Source organism: Lithobates pipiens, unplaced genomic scaffold, assembly GCF_037356315.1.
Source record: "Lithobates pipiens isolate NorthernLeopardFrog02 unplaced genomic scaffold, aLitPip1_a1.2 Scaffold_1, whole genome shotgun sequence".
NCBI lineage: Eukaryota > Metazoa > Chordata > Amphibia > Anura > Ranidae > Lithobates > Lithobates pipiens.
The window spans coordinates 53,115,374-53,130,532 of NW_027507685.1; the positions used below are offsets into that span (position 1 = coordinate 53,115,374).

General features: G+C 40.9%; 1 protein-coding gene across 1 annotated transcript in view; it reads right to left on the reverse strand.

The window, feature by feature from the left end:
* Positions 1-14,716, reverse strand: part of LOC143999605 (interleukin-13 receptor subunit alpha-1-like) — a 174,714-nt gene extending 159,998 nt beyond the window's left edge. The window contains exon 1 of the mRNA XM_077493984.1: positions 14,480-14,716. Within this exon, the coding sequence (XP_077350110.1) occupies positions 14,480-14,564 (85 nt within the window). The 5' untranslated portion in view covers positions 14,565-14,716. The remainder of the gene's footprint in view (positions 1-14,479) is intronic.
* Between the last annotated feature and the right edge of the window lie 443 nt (positions 14,717-15,159).

Below are 15,159 nucleotides of genomic sequence, written 5' to 3' on the forward strand. Positions count from 1 at the left end.
CAGTGCCACCCATCAGTGCCGCCTATCAGTGCCACATATCGGTGTCCATCAATGCCATCTCATCAGTGCCACTTCATTGGTGCCACCTCATCGGTGCCCATCAGTGCCGCCTTATCATTGCCCATCAGTGTAACCCCATCAGTGCCCATCAGTGAAGGAGAAAACTTACTTATTTGCAAAGTTTTGAAACTGAAACAAAAAAAAAACATTTGTTTTTCAAAATTTTCGTTTTTTTTTTTATTTGTTTAGCAAAAAATAAAAACCGTAGAGGTGATCAAATACCACCAAAAGAAAGCTCTATTTGTGGGAAAAAAAATGATACAAATTTGATTTGGGTACAGTGTAGCATGACCGCGCAATTGTCATTCAAAGTGCGACAGCGCTGAAAGCTCAAAATCGGTCTGGGCAGGAAGGTGTTTAAGTGCCCGGTATTGAAGTGGTTAAAACACATTGACACTAATGCAATTGTTTTTAAAATCCTACCTAAAATATACTGACTCTGACCTTGACCTTTAAACCCTGACATTGACCCCAAATCTAATCCTGACACTGACCTAGATGAAACCTTGAGCTACCTATTTTTTCTATATTTATTTATTCACACTTTTGTTTGTATCTTTCTCTCCTTGCTAGAGGAGAAAAATGTAAATAATTTATTTTTTTTTCCATTCAGAGGAGGGAAAAAAAAAAAACACACACGATGAGTTGAACAATGACTGATTACTGTGACAGTCAGTTGGAGGTCATCACAGTGATCAGGTGATCGGGAACTGGGCATCCCAGTACAGTATGAGAGCAGGGCTGTTGGTGAGAGCCCAGTCTCTATGCTGTGTACACAAGTAGGTATACTGTATATGCGGTCTCACATTTATTCTTTTCCTGGATAATAGGTGTATTCTTGGAGAATACCACCATAACTACAGTATATACTCTCACATTATGGATGGGGATGCAACATTCTGTCTCTAGAATCTGCCCAAATTCATTTTCATATATACAGTATATACTGAATATTTGTATTGTCTTCTTCCTAAAAGGAGGGGGTATTCATGTCCTCCTAATCCACAGCCAGTCTATATTGGATTGGCCTACTTCTACTAAGGTATCAGGGTAAACAGAGGTCTTGTTTAGAATACTTTCAACTGGATCCATGTTTCACATGGAAACTGCAGATTGAAAGTTACTTTTGAAATTTCATTATATTTTAAAGACTATAAAAGGTTTTAGTGAGTTTTTTTTTTTTCTAGGAAATATAGTGTATATTGTATTGGTTGGTTATAGATCCAGTTTTGTAGCAAATTGGGGGGAAAAAACGTGTTCACATTCACATAGCATATCTATAAAAATATTTAAAAATTGCTGCTTACATTTTCTCGCTTTTTACTTGTTAAAACATTTTTTTTTTTTAATCTCACTTCGTTTTTTCCCTTATATAAGGCAAAAGATGGGGGCTGTGGAGTTATATTTACCATAATTAACCTCATTTAGACTGTACTGGCAGATACCTTTATCAGATGTAAACTAGACGTGCACACTGTCTGTCCTAACAAAGGGTTAAAGATTTCAAGGCTTGCATGGTACTTTGTATGTTAATGCATTTAAAAAAACAAAAAAACATTTGCATATTGAAGGCTTTTCTAAGCAATGGAGTCTGCCTTTAAAGTCCTATGTATAAATGTGCTCAAAGTAAATAACTAGAAAAGGTAAGAAATATTTTAAAAATGTATATTTTTTTTAGATATGTTGTGTGAATGGGAACAAAGAACAACATATATTGGGGGTTCTCGCATACAATTTGTTTGAGGTGATTGTAGCCATATTAGTGTACTTGTATCATGGATAGTACTCAAATACAGTTTAAAATTTACGTGCGCCCAAACTATGGGCATTAAAACATTTACATATTTTTAACAAGAGCTTTACAGCCATCCCTAACCTCTCCAGCTGTTTCAGGGCTCATTCGAACAAGGTGCGCTGGGATTATGCTGACTAGTACAGTCCCTGCACAGGATGAGGCTAAAAGCTTTATACCCTATGAGGGCAAGAAAATATATGCCCAAAGAGCAGAGTGGAGTTTTTAGGTGCAAAAAATTTTTTAAAAATTCAGAAATCAAGTACAAAAAATAGAAAATGTATTATTATATAAACAGTGTAAAACTACTTATACAGTTAGGGCAAAAAAACAGCCCAGTGGTCACATTACAAAAGAATAGTTGCCTCTACATGTTTCACCACAAACGTGGCTTCTTCTGGAGCTTTTGTAGGACCTTTATTTTAAAACATTACTACCTTTCAGAATGGTCACGGTTCTGAGTAATGCCCCAAGACCCACCAAGTGGTCCAATGGGAAATGACTCTGCCACAAAGGTGAGGGAAGAACAATTGCCCTACAGTCACACCTGTTATCTCAAGAAATTTGGCAAGTTGATCAATCAGTATTCAAATCCTTTTCTATATGCAAACTTCATCATCTAGTGATGGCAAATTTCAAGGTACTTGTGTCATCTGAGCACTTCCTTCTTTCAATTTGCCACTGTTCTTTAGCTCAGCATCAAAAATGAAACTGCATTAGCCAGGGATGATCAAAACCTGGATTGATCTATCCCAAGGGATTAACCCTTTTAAACATGTATTAAGCCTCACTGATAACAGGGTGAGTGGCCAAAGCCAGTGCTCAGATGGCACAAGTACCTTGAAATTTGCCATCACTAGATGGAAGTTTGCATATAGAAAAGGATTTGAACATTGATCGATCAACTTGCCAAATGTCTTCGGATAACAGGTTTGACTGTAGGGCAATTATTCTTCCCTCACCTTTGTGGCACAGACATTCCCCATTTGATATCTTGGTGGGTCTTTGGAGGATTACCCGGAAACATGACCATTCTGAAAGGTGGTAATGTTTTAAAATAAAAAGGTCCTACAAAAGCTCTAGAAGAAGCCATGTTTGTGGTAAAACATGTAGAGACAACCAATCTTTTGTATTGTGACCACTGTGCTGTTTTTTGCCCTAATTGTATAAGTAGTTTTACACTGTTTATATAGTTACATAATTAGTAAGGTTGAATAAAGACACCAGTCCAACCTGATTGAGTGTCTACAATTGTCCCTATCCCTGTACGTTGCACACTGGGTCCCTGCCCTCAAGGAGCCCATGATCTAAGGTCCCCCTTCTTATACTAGGGCCCATTTTGGACAGAAGCCAATTAACCTACCTGCATGTCTTAGGAGTGTGGGAGGAAACCGGAGTACCCGGATGAAACCCACGCAGGCATAGGGAGAACATGCAAACTCCAGGCAGGTAGTGTCATGGTTGGGATACGAACCAGCGACCCTTTTTACTGCTAGGTGAGAGTGCTACCCACTACACCACTGTGCCGCCTATGTAGTAATACATTTTTTGTATTTGATTTCTGATTTTTTTTACACCTAAAAACTCCACTCTTTGCTCTTTGGGCATATATTTTCTTGTTATATTTAAAGGAGGTGGTGTGCTTAGTAAATATCTCCAAGCTCCAATACCAATTTGATATCCCTATGAGGACAGTTCACTGCGTTGCAGTGAAATATTCATTTTTACAAAGTCTGCTGCTTCAGTGTTTTTAGATCTTTTTTGTCAGATGTTACTACGGTATACTGAACTATAATCACAAGCATTGCATAAGTGTCAAAGGTTTTTTATTGACAATTACATGAAGTTTATGCTAAGAGTCAATATTTGCAGTATTGAACCTTCTTTTTCAAGGCCTCTGCAATCCACCCTGGCATGCCGTCAATCCACTTCTGGACCACATCCTGATTGATGGCAGCCAATTCTTGCATAATCAATGCTCGGAGTTTGTTAGAATTTCTGTTCTTTTTTGGTTCACCCGCCTCTTGAGGATTGACCACAAGTTTTCAATAGGATTAAAGTGTAGGAAATTTCCCAGCTATTGACCCAAAATTTCAATTCACTTATGGCAAGGTGCTCCACCATGCTGTAAAAGGCATTGTTCCTCACCAAACTGTTGTTGGATGGTTGGGGTAAGTTGCTCTCAGACGATGCTTTTGTACCATTCTTTATTCATGGCCATGTTCTTAGGCAAAATTGTGAGTGAGCCCACTCCCTTGGCTGCGAAGGAACCCCACACATGAATGGTCTCAGGATGTTTTACTGTTGGCATGACACAGGACTGATGGTAGAGCTCACCTTTTCTTCTCCGGACAAGGTTTTTTCCCAGATGCCCCAATCGGAAAGGGGATTCATCAGAGAAAATGACTTTACCCCAGTCCTCAGCAGTCCAATCCCTGTACCTTTTGTAGACTATCAGTCTGTCCCTGATGTTTTTCCTGGAGAGAAGTGGCTTCTTTGCTGCCCTTCTTGACACCAGGCCATCCTCCAAAAGTCTTCACCTCACCGTGCGTGCAGATGAATTTACACCTGCCTGCTGCCATTCCTGAGCAAGCTCTGCACTGGTGGTGCCCCAATCCCGCAGCTTAATTGACTGTAGGAGATGATCCTGGTGCTTGCTGGACTTTCTTGGGCGCCCTGGAGCCTTCATCAAAATGCAGTGGAAATGTTTTTTATTTATTTTTATTTTTTTTATGGGTTTTTAGGCAGGTGTTTTTTTTTTTTTTATCTTAAAGTGTTACTAAACACACAACAGTAAAATCTGTCTGTATATGCAGTAAAGAAACCTTATTATACTCAGGGCTTTTTTTCAGCGGGAGGGGGGGGAGCATTTCTGGCACCTCTGACACTGAATGTATGTAATCGCTGGGAGGTGCTGGAGGGTCTATTGCTAGCTGCTGGGGCATCTGTTATCTCTGGAGGGGATCTATTGTTGCTGAGAAGGACCTACTATTGAGTGAGGAGTCTATTTATACTGACTGCTGGGAGATTTTGTTGCTGGGGTGGATCTATTTTGCGGGGTGTTAGTATTGTTTTTGGTGGGAGGTCTATTGTTGCTGCTTTCCTTGTTATCATTAACAAAGTCCGTACAATTTACGTAGCACCACAAAATAATACTTGGTTCTGTATTTTCCTAAAGGGGTGATACTGGGAGGTGGATAGGGGGTGGAACCAATGGACAGTGCTCAGGTGTGGGTAAGGGGTGGAACCAAGGGACAGTGCTCGGATGTGGGTAGGGGGTGCAACCAAGGGGCAGTGCTCGGATGTGGGTAGGGGGTGGAACCAAGGGACGGTGCTTGGATGTGGGTAGAGGGTGGAACCAAGGGACGGTGCTTGGATGTGGGTAGAGGGTGGAACCAAGGGACAGTGCTCGGATGTGGGTAAAGGTGGATAAAAGCGGTGATGTAAAGGGGGAGGGGGGGAGTACCTGCATCTATTCTCTAAGAAAAAAAACCCTGGTTATACTTACTGTGGAACCTAAGGGGTTAATCCTCTGCATTGTGTATAAAGGCTGTGTGATCCAGTCTCCTTTGATCCTCCTCTTCTTTAACTGACTCCAAGCCATCTTTTGATAGAACAGAGCATTAGGAGTCAGGCTGCACATGCTCAGTTTGGTGTGTATTGCTAGAGAGTTTTTATTTTCTTGGGAGAGTTCATGTCATCAGCACAGGGCCAATCAGCACTGGCCAGACAGAGGAACAGGCGAAAATGAAAACTCCTCCTAAAAGCTTTAAGCAGACACTGATAGAAGTTACAAGATTGCTATATACTGCTGATTAAAAAAGATATATATATATAGCAGTTTATATTTACTAAAACTATTGCATCGCCATGTTCTGTGTACTGTGGAAGACCAGATATAGTGAATTCAGGGTCTTGGGTTTAGCAACACTTTAATGCATTCTATGCATTAGGAGAAAAAGCTTTCTTTGTGCAGCAGCCACTCTCAGCCCCACTAATACTAACCTGAGCCCCATCTAGATCCAGCGATGTTGTAGGAGTGTCTCAGCTGCCCGGGACTCCCCTCCTCATTGGCTGAAAGAGCAGTGCGGCACCATTGGCTCCTGCTGCTGTCAATCAAAATCAGTCAGCCAATGAGGAGAGGAAGAGGGTGGGGCCAGGTGGCGGCTCCATGTCCGAATGGAGACAGGGAGCTATGGCTCGGCTCGGGTACCCCCATAGGAAGCTGCTTGCTCTGAGGGCACTCAATAGGAGGGAAGGGCCAGGAGTACCAAAGAGGGACCCAAGAAGAGGATCGGGGCTGCTCTGTGCAAATCCGCTACACAGAGCAGGCAAGTCTAACATGTTTTTTTTAATTAAAAATAACAACCGAAGGACTTTGCAATTCATCTGATCACTCTTCACAACATTCTGGCTTATATGCAAATTAGCATCATAAAAACAGAGGCAGTAGACTTTCTGAAAATTAATATTTGTGCCATTCTCCAAAAACTTTGGCCACAGCTGTACTGCAATGCAAACTAAAGCATCACAATGCTGCAGTGTGTATAGAAACTAAAAAAAAAAAAAAAAAATGTCACTTGTGACATTTTAAAGTGGAACAAAAGCCTAATTCTACCTATTGTTAAAAATGTCATCGCCCCCACCCCACTTATCCTGCCTAACCTGTATAAAAAAAGATGGTGTACTCACCTACTATTCCTCTCAGGTTTGGTCTTGTGAATCTGCAGCTTCCGATCCCCTGTGTTAGTGAGTGTCAGCTCCAGGGGAGAGGAGGGAGCACCAACAATGGCTGGGCCATGGGAGCCTATGGGTGATATAAAGGCTCCTGGAATTCCCAACCGTTGTTGAGCTCTCCCTTACACAGAGCTGCAGGATCGCGTGACTGGACTGGCGCAGATTAAATAGATCAGCACACAGATCTTTTTTCTACAGGTTAGACAGGATAGGGAGCCGGGGGGGGGTTGGAGGAATGTTTGAAGAATAATTATAGTTTGAGTTTTATGCCACTTAAATATAGTTCTAACAAAAAAATAAAAAATTAGTTAAAAATAGTGTAATACTATGTTGGGATAGGCGTAATGCTACAGTTTACTCCCAGAGCAACACAGCAGTCATGCAATCAGCATTTCTTACTGGAGTAGATGAGCGCTTTAAAAGCAGAGTTACACCCAAAAGGGGCGGTTCAGATTTAAGGCCTCCTCCACTGCTTCTCTTTAGGAAATGCCACTTTTTTGGTTGGTACCTGGTTTTGACAGTTCTATTCTACCCCTCTCTGCAGTCAGATGTCCCAGAAGAATGCTTGACCATTCACAATGCGCAGTGTGGCTTGTGCATGTGTAGAGGTCACTTGGCTGTAAAACTGTAGGCTGTCAAGGCTGGGTGCCCACAGTTAAGATGCCAGTACATGGGACCAAAGACGGGTGGGGAATTCGGCTCAGGTGAGCACAGAGCTGGATCCTGGGACAGGTGAGTGTCTGTTTATTAAAAGTCAGCAGCTACAGATTTTGTAGCTGCTGACTTTTAATAAACGCAAATATGACTGGAGCTCCTCTTTAACCACTTACTGATCGCCTTCCGCAGATATACTGCAGCAAGGCAGCTCGGCTGTGCAAACCAACGTACCTGTGTAGTGTGGAGGGGAAGCATGCAGGTCCGGCAGACTCAATTAGGCCACCCGCGATCGCGTTCCAGAGAGGCAGAACAGGGGACACCATGGAGATCTGCTGTTCCTAGTGATCAGGAACAGCGATCTGTGTTCCAGTAACCTTGTCCCCCACACAGTTAGAACAGACCCAGGGAACACAGTTCCCTGGGTCTCCCTTGATCGCCCCCTAGTTAACCCCTTCCCTGCCAATGTCATTTATACATTGACCAGTGCATTTTTTTTTTTTTTTGCATGCAGTATTGGTGTCACTGGTCCCCAGAAAAGTGTCACTTAGGGTCAGATTTGTCTGTCGCAATCTCCCTAAAAATCGCAGATCTCCTCCATTACCAGTAAAACTTAAAAAAAAAAAAAAAAAAAAAAAAGGGAAGAGTCCACAAATCTATCCCCTATTTTGTAGACACTATAACTATTGTGCAAACCAATCAATATATATGCTTATTGCGATTTTTGTTTTTTTAACAAAAATATGTACATATTGGCCGAAACTGATGAATAAATTTGGCACAGTCTCTGGTGGCAAGCGTTGAACTGTGGTCTTGTCAGGCGCTTAAGTAACTCTCTTTTGGAGTCAGGTCAGTGGGAGTGGCCCTCTCACTGTGCCCTCTGGGAGAGGGTATTTAAGATGCGGACGTCACGTGGTTCAAGGTTCCGGTCCAGTATGCTGTGCTGATTACATGGCCCTGGTCCTCCTGACCAGCCTCCAGGAAGGCTATGGCCTGGGGTGCGGTTCCACCCGATTTTAATGCCTCGGGGCTGGCTAGCCCAAGGCATGGAAACTAGAGGAGGATTTGGTGGTGGATGGGTGCTGTTTCCGGTCCGGGAGAGACCCATTGGACTTCAAGCATTCCAGGGGAGGACTCTTTAGAAGAACACCATGTGCAAGTTGGGTTTTCTTAACAAGAGCCTGGAAGGGCTGAAGTAACCAAGAGAATCCGGTCTTGTGGATATCACAGAGTGGGCTGAAAGATCCAGGTATCCTACAAGTGTTTTACAGCTTAGTTTCCTACATGTTCTGTAACAACGTCTGTGACAAAGACTTTGTTCCTGAGTAAGCACCTCGTTGGCTGCTAGGCCTTGTGAGAGAGGGACTGTCCAACCTGAGTGCTCATCCAGCTGCAAATGGCTATTCTCTGCATGCAGTAAAAGTAAGCAAGTTCCTTAACGTTTATAGACTTTGACATTGAGAGTGCCTGAATTCCTTCCCAACCCTCTGATCCCAAGTTGAAAGACTGTTCAATGGTTGAAGTTTGCAAATAAAATCCATTCAACTGGATCTATTATCAGTCTCAAGTTACTGGGTCATCCCCTAGATGTGCAACAAGGAGAAGCGGAAGGTAACGGTAAGCCCAAAAATAACCAGCAGCTCCTTCAGGGGTTAGTCCTATATTATATATAATTGGCTCTCTTTTTTTATTTATATCGCAAAAAATAAAAGCCGCAGAGGTGATCAAATACCACCAAAAGAAAGCTCTATTTGTGGGAAAAAAAGGACATCAATTTTGTTTTGGTACAACGTCACACAAGCACACAACTGTCAGTTAAAGCAACGCAGTGCCGTATCGCAAAAAAATGGCCTGGTCATTAAGGGGTTGAATCCTTCCAGGGCTGAAGTGTTAAGGTGTGAATGAAAGCCCTAAATATGAAGTTATTATTTCTCAAAGGTCACAACAAAACTTGGGTTTCTGTTGGTTTCTAACAGCTTACAAATACCTACCTACACTAGAGGACTGGCCAAAATTCTGTTCTCAAAGACAAAAAGCTAAGCCTGTGTTGTGAAGTTTGAAAACTGATTTCTTCACAATGCTTATAGATGCAGAGATAAATGAGGGTATATTTGGTTATAAGTGAATGGATGCACAGCCTGGTTGCACTGGCTCTGCTTTGGGGGCCTTACACCCATCCCTAGGTACCTGTTAAACTGAACTGTGCATGCAGGCAATGAGTATCCATTTGCTAATATAGGATGCCTGCATACAGCTATATGTTAATGAAAAATGTTCACATTGAGGGCTCAATCACATGGTCACAGAGTCGAGTTTAGTCTAAAGAATTTTTTTTTTTACTTTTGTATTAGCATGTAACTGCATGCAGGCATCCTATACTTCTAGATTGTAAGCTCTAATAAGCAGGGCCCTCTGATTCCTCCAGTATTTAATTGTATTGTAATTCTACTGTCTGCCCTCATGTTGTAAAGCGCTGTGCAAACTGTTGGCGCTATCATGAATAATAATAATAATGCACAACCAAGTTTGGCAGGTACCCCGGGGATGGGTACATGACACCTTGAAACAGAGCCTGTGAGTCCAGGGCTGTGCATCCATTCATTTATATAGGATGCCTGCACACAGCAATGTGCTAGTACAAAAAGATAAACGAATGGCTCTTCACGCAGTAAGGGGTTTCTATGTGTGCGTGAGTGTGAAACAGACTCACAGGGAACAAGGCTTTTTGTCCCAACACAGCTGATGTGATCGAGCCCTAACAGCATGCACAGCGCAACTTTCTCCCTCATGCTAATCTTAGCGCCTGCTGTAAAAGAGGGAGAGGTACCAGGGCAACTACTACCAACAGGACAGGGCAGAGCAAAGCTTTCTATAGGAGATTTTCAGCCAGACTTCAAGCACAGCAGAAGCCGGTCAGCGGGTACCAAGAACTCGATGTCTGTTGGCACCTGCAGATCATCATGCAGGGATATAGAATTGCGATCTTCCTATGTAAACAAGGCAGATTGCCATCTCAACAGGGTGAAATAGATTTAATTGTTATCCTGCTTTGCAGATACACAAACTCCAATCTCTTTCCCTAGTAAAAACACCTCACACAGTACATAAACACTGGTTAGGCACACAGTTAATATTAGATTATTAATATATGTTATTACATTATTAACATATGATATTAGATTAATATATGTTACTACATTATTAATATATATTATTACTATTAGATAAATATATGCTATTACATTAATATATGTTATTACATTATTAATATATTACATTATTAATATATATTAGATTCATATATATTACATTATTAATATATTACATTATTAATATATTATTATTATTTATATATGATATTAGAATATATGTTATTAGATTATTATTTTATGATATTACATTATATAATACTGCACCCTGCTTGATGTAAGAATGGATGTACATTTATATTTATATATATATATATATATATATATATATATATATATATATATATATATATATATATATATATATATATATATATATATATATATATATATATATATATATATATATATATATATATTTGAAAATGTTGTATAATATAAAAAAATAAATATATAAAAAAAAAAAAAAAGTACAAACAATTGGAAATCCCCCCAAACCTATAACTGTCCATTGCAGCAAGGAGCACATGGAAGTGCAACGCATGCCAAAAAACAAACAAAAATTCCAAAATCACATAACAGCCAGCCTGCAACAACCCGAATTGTCCTAACAGTTCACATTTAAAAAAATAAAAAAGGGGTTTCGTTTGCACACATTTGCAAATACGTGTGTAAGCTGCAGCGGCCACGTCACAGCTTAATATAAGCAGATCTAAGCTTAATATAAGCAGATCTAATATTTATGTTGTATATATTGTCAAAATATTTTGTATATAATAATGGAACTGGGTCATCGCATGACCCTTACTTTTCCTTTTTCCTTCCCCTTTTGCTTGCGATTGTTTTAATAATCTTAGCAAAAACGGATTACATTACAACGAAAAAGTTTTTTTTTTGTCTCTGTGGGTGGTGTGCGCCCAGCTTTCTGTGTGTTTACATCCATTTTTAGCCACATCAGTTAATGCGTGTTTTATTTTCATGTATTTTTGCCCAATATCCCATGTTTTTGCTTCCTTTTGCCCTTTGTGGGTGGTCTTGTGTTTATTCACGTTGTTTATGTGTTTATGTACCTAGCATTGTGAAGAAATGCAGACATGCTGAAGATTTTCAAACTGTACTGCAACATACGAAAGACCAGCATTTTTTTAAAATCAGACTTTTATGACCAGGAAAAACTTTTTTTTTTTTTGCAATAAAGAGTCAAACAACAGAGAAAATTGCCATGCAGGTTAAGAGGTAAAGAGTACAAGAATATAAAACACAATCACAAGCAAGGAGCGATCATATCCAATAAAAAGTACACAAGCTATTCATTACACTTTGAAGCAGTGTCATCATGTAAACCAAATTGGAGATAAAACGTATACACGATGTGGCAATTAGAAGCCTGTCCTCATGTACGGGCACATATCCACTGCGACCATATGGCATCAAACTTTGAGACCAACATTTTAGGCTGATCATACACTATACAATCTGACTAAACAGTTTCTTTAGATTTACCAAAACGATATAATGTGTAGACAATCCTATTTTTTGTATCCAGTCAGCAGGACCTTATACTACATAGGGGTAGAATTAAAGGCGATTGTACTGTGTATTAACCACCTTTAGCTCTTGTTCACACTGAACTGATTTGTCATGCGATTTAACAGGTCAAATTGCAGGATGAGTTGCAGCCTATTACTGGCAATGGCACCATTCCAATTGGTGAGACTGCGACTTTGCAGCGCTGCAGCGATTTGCAAAATTAGTCGCTGCACTGCTTTTGCCGATTTTGGGTGCGACTTCAATAAACATGTGTGCATGAAGCCGCACAGATGTCTTGCAAGTCACACCTGAAGTCGCATGGACATGCTGCTTTGAAGTCGTGCGGCTTCAGATGAAGTTGCCCGATTTCAAATCTGTGTTCAGTGTGAATGAGGGCTAAGGCTGGATTCACATCTATGCAATGTTAGTGCTTTTTGCATTTTGCAGATTTGCACTACAGAACGTGTTCCATAGTTAAATGGACTGCAGTGCAAATCTGCAAAATGCAAAAAGCACTAAAAATGCATAAGTGTGAATCCAGCCTAAGAGTGCATTGGGCACATGGAAAACTGGTCTTCTGTGTGCCCTTTCAAAGACCTGTACAGGTCTCTACACATAACATGAAGAAGCCAAGACGTGTGTTATAATGAATGATAACACAAGTCCAGGTCATATCTGTGTTTTGCTCTATTGACGTACGTTATAATGGCTTTTGATAAGGATGCAATGACAATGCACCTTCCTAAAAGCATATAAATGCATACTAATAGGCGTCAGTTCAGGGGAAGTCTGCTGCATTTCCCAGCATATTGGTGGAAGAAATATGTTAAAAAAAAAAAGTGCTCAAATGCATTAAAGCACAACCATTAAATAAAAAATGCATATAAAAAATAATAGCAATAATAAAATAACAGTATCTGTAAGCTTCTGTGCCCCTTTCACATGGATGTACCAATCAGGTTCATCTGTCAGTTTTTCCTGATCGAACCATTCATTGCTCTCTATGGAGGGGCGGATGTCAAAGGACATGCGTCTGTTGACACCCGCGGACATCCGATCCAATCTGCTAAAAGCAAACAAATGGGGATCTGTTCCTCATCTGTCTGGCAGATCGGATCCGATGAGAGTCGGATGGAAATGGACAGGCGGTCCGTTTCGATCTGACAGCTTGTAGAGGACAGCAGGCTGTGTCCATGTCTGCTCAGCATCAGCGGAGTGGACACGGGCCAGTCATCTGCCTGCTCAGTGGGGATCAGCAGACAGATGCGAAAGTGTGAAAGGGGCATCTGAGGTTTACAATGCCAACACGCCCTGCAATGGTGTTATTTCACATAGAGACACATGCCTTCCCCTACATACCAGCAAACAGAAAGCTGTCATTTGTTTCACAATCAAATGATCGAAAATGTACACTGTATCCAGCACAGCACTATACTTTACTCTGCCATGCCTTTTAATACAGTAGTAAACCCAAATACAATCATTTATTATATTTCAGCTTATGATTTCTTTGCTGTGATGGCTGCATTCACTTTCTTTTTTTTAGGCTCTCTTTCCTTTATATTTTTAACTGGCGATCCTACCAGTAAGTCTGTTTTTCAGCAGAACAAGCTCTCCTGCAGTTAGAGGGTTGAGGCAAACTATTTATCACTGACTGGTTGTTTTTTACAATTGTTCGTTTTTATTTATTTTTGTAAAACATTTGTCCCAAAAGGAATACAACTATTCCTGTAAAGGCTTTAAAAGTATTAGCTGGGGTTTCAATTCAGTTTGTTAGTGTATCTAAATTTTCATCCAAAAGCGGGACACTCTAATACAGGAGGTAGGTTACTGGTCAGATCAACAGGTGAAAACAGAAGGAAAAAAAAGCCTAAAAAATAAGAAAACAAATACAGCCACCACATCTAAGGATTGATAAGCAGCAATATATTATAATTTGGGTTTAATATCGCTTTAAGTGCTGCTTCAGGTGGGTGCTTATCTGCATTTTGCTATTTGTAGGCAGCCCAGGGAAGTGGACACAAGTCAGTGTACAGTGTCTGCGTGTAAATGCCTGCACCCAGTCCTATCCACATGTGACCGCCTGTACAGCCGCTGTGCATCTATCCAATTCTATGGGTGCCCACATATAGCAAAAAGCAGCACAGGGGATGGTCTCAGCACCCATCTGAAGGATCCTTAAGTCAGTACATTCCCCAAGGTAAGCCCATTTGACAGCCCCATGTGAGAACATGCTCTCCATACACTGTGCAACCTGATTGTACAATCTCCTTTAGCTTCACTAACAACGGTGTAGTGCAAGGGTCTGCCTGATTAAATACAAATCAGTTGGACTTTACATGACATGGTTTTGGAAAATCTAAAATTGATTGTACAGTCATGTGTGCGGTGACCCTAAGACACTGGTAGCAGAAATATGGTACAGCAACTTATAAACACCAAACTGCAGGTTTTCCATCCAATCAGAAATCTGTCACATATTGTGAGAAAATCAATCAAGAAGTGTCGGAAGGAGTGATGTATGAAAAAGTATTGTTGTGTTTCCTGGAACACTCACCCTGCTTCTTAGCCAAGGATCCCAGCAGGAAATGTATGGACACCCATAGAATCAGGATGATTGCACAGCAGCGATCACTCCCCATATTCCTTCCACTGGCACTGGGTGACCCCGATAATCCCGGATCGTAGTGATTGTGGGCTTCCAGCAGTCCGCTCCGGATCGGTGACACTCGCTGTAGGTAGATCAGCTTTTCCCAGAACTCTGTCACTCCCTGTGTGACCTGACGCCCTACTGACAGCTCCACGCCCCCGCCCCGCCCACTCCCCACACACCCCGCCCACACATATGCGTTATACTCACCTCCTGTGTCTGCGGAGCTGTCAATGACCTGTCACTGCTGAGAACACACACTGATATCATCACATACACTGATATCATCACATACACTGATATCATCACATACACTGGTATCATCACATACACTGGTATCACACACACTGGTATCACATACACTGATATCATCACATACACTGGTATCACATACACTGATATCATCACATACACTGATATCATCACATACACTGGTATCACATACACTGATATCATCACATACACTGGTATCACATACACTGATATCATCACATACACTGATATCACATACACTGATATCATCACATACACTGATATCATCACATACACTGGTATCACATACACTGATATCATCACATACACTGATA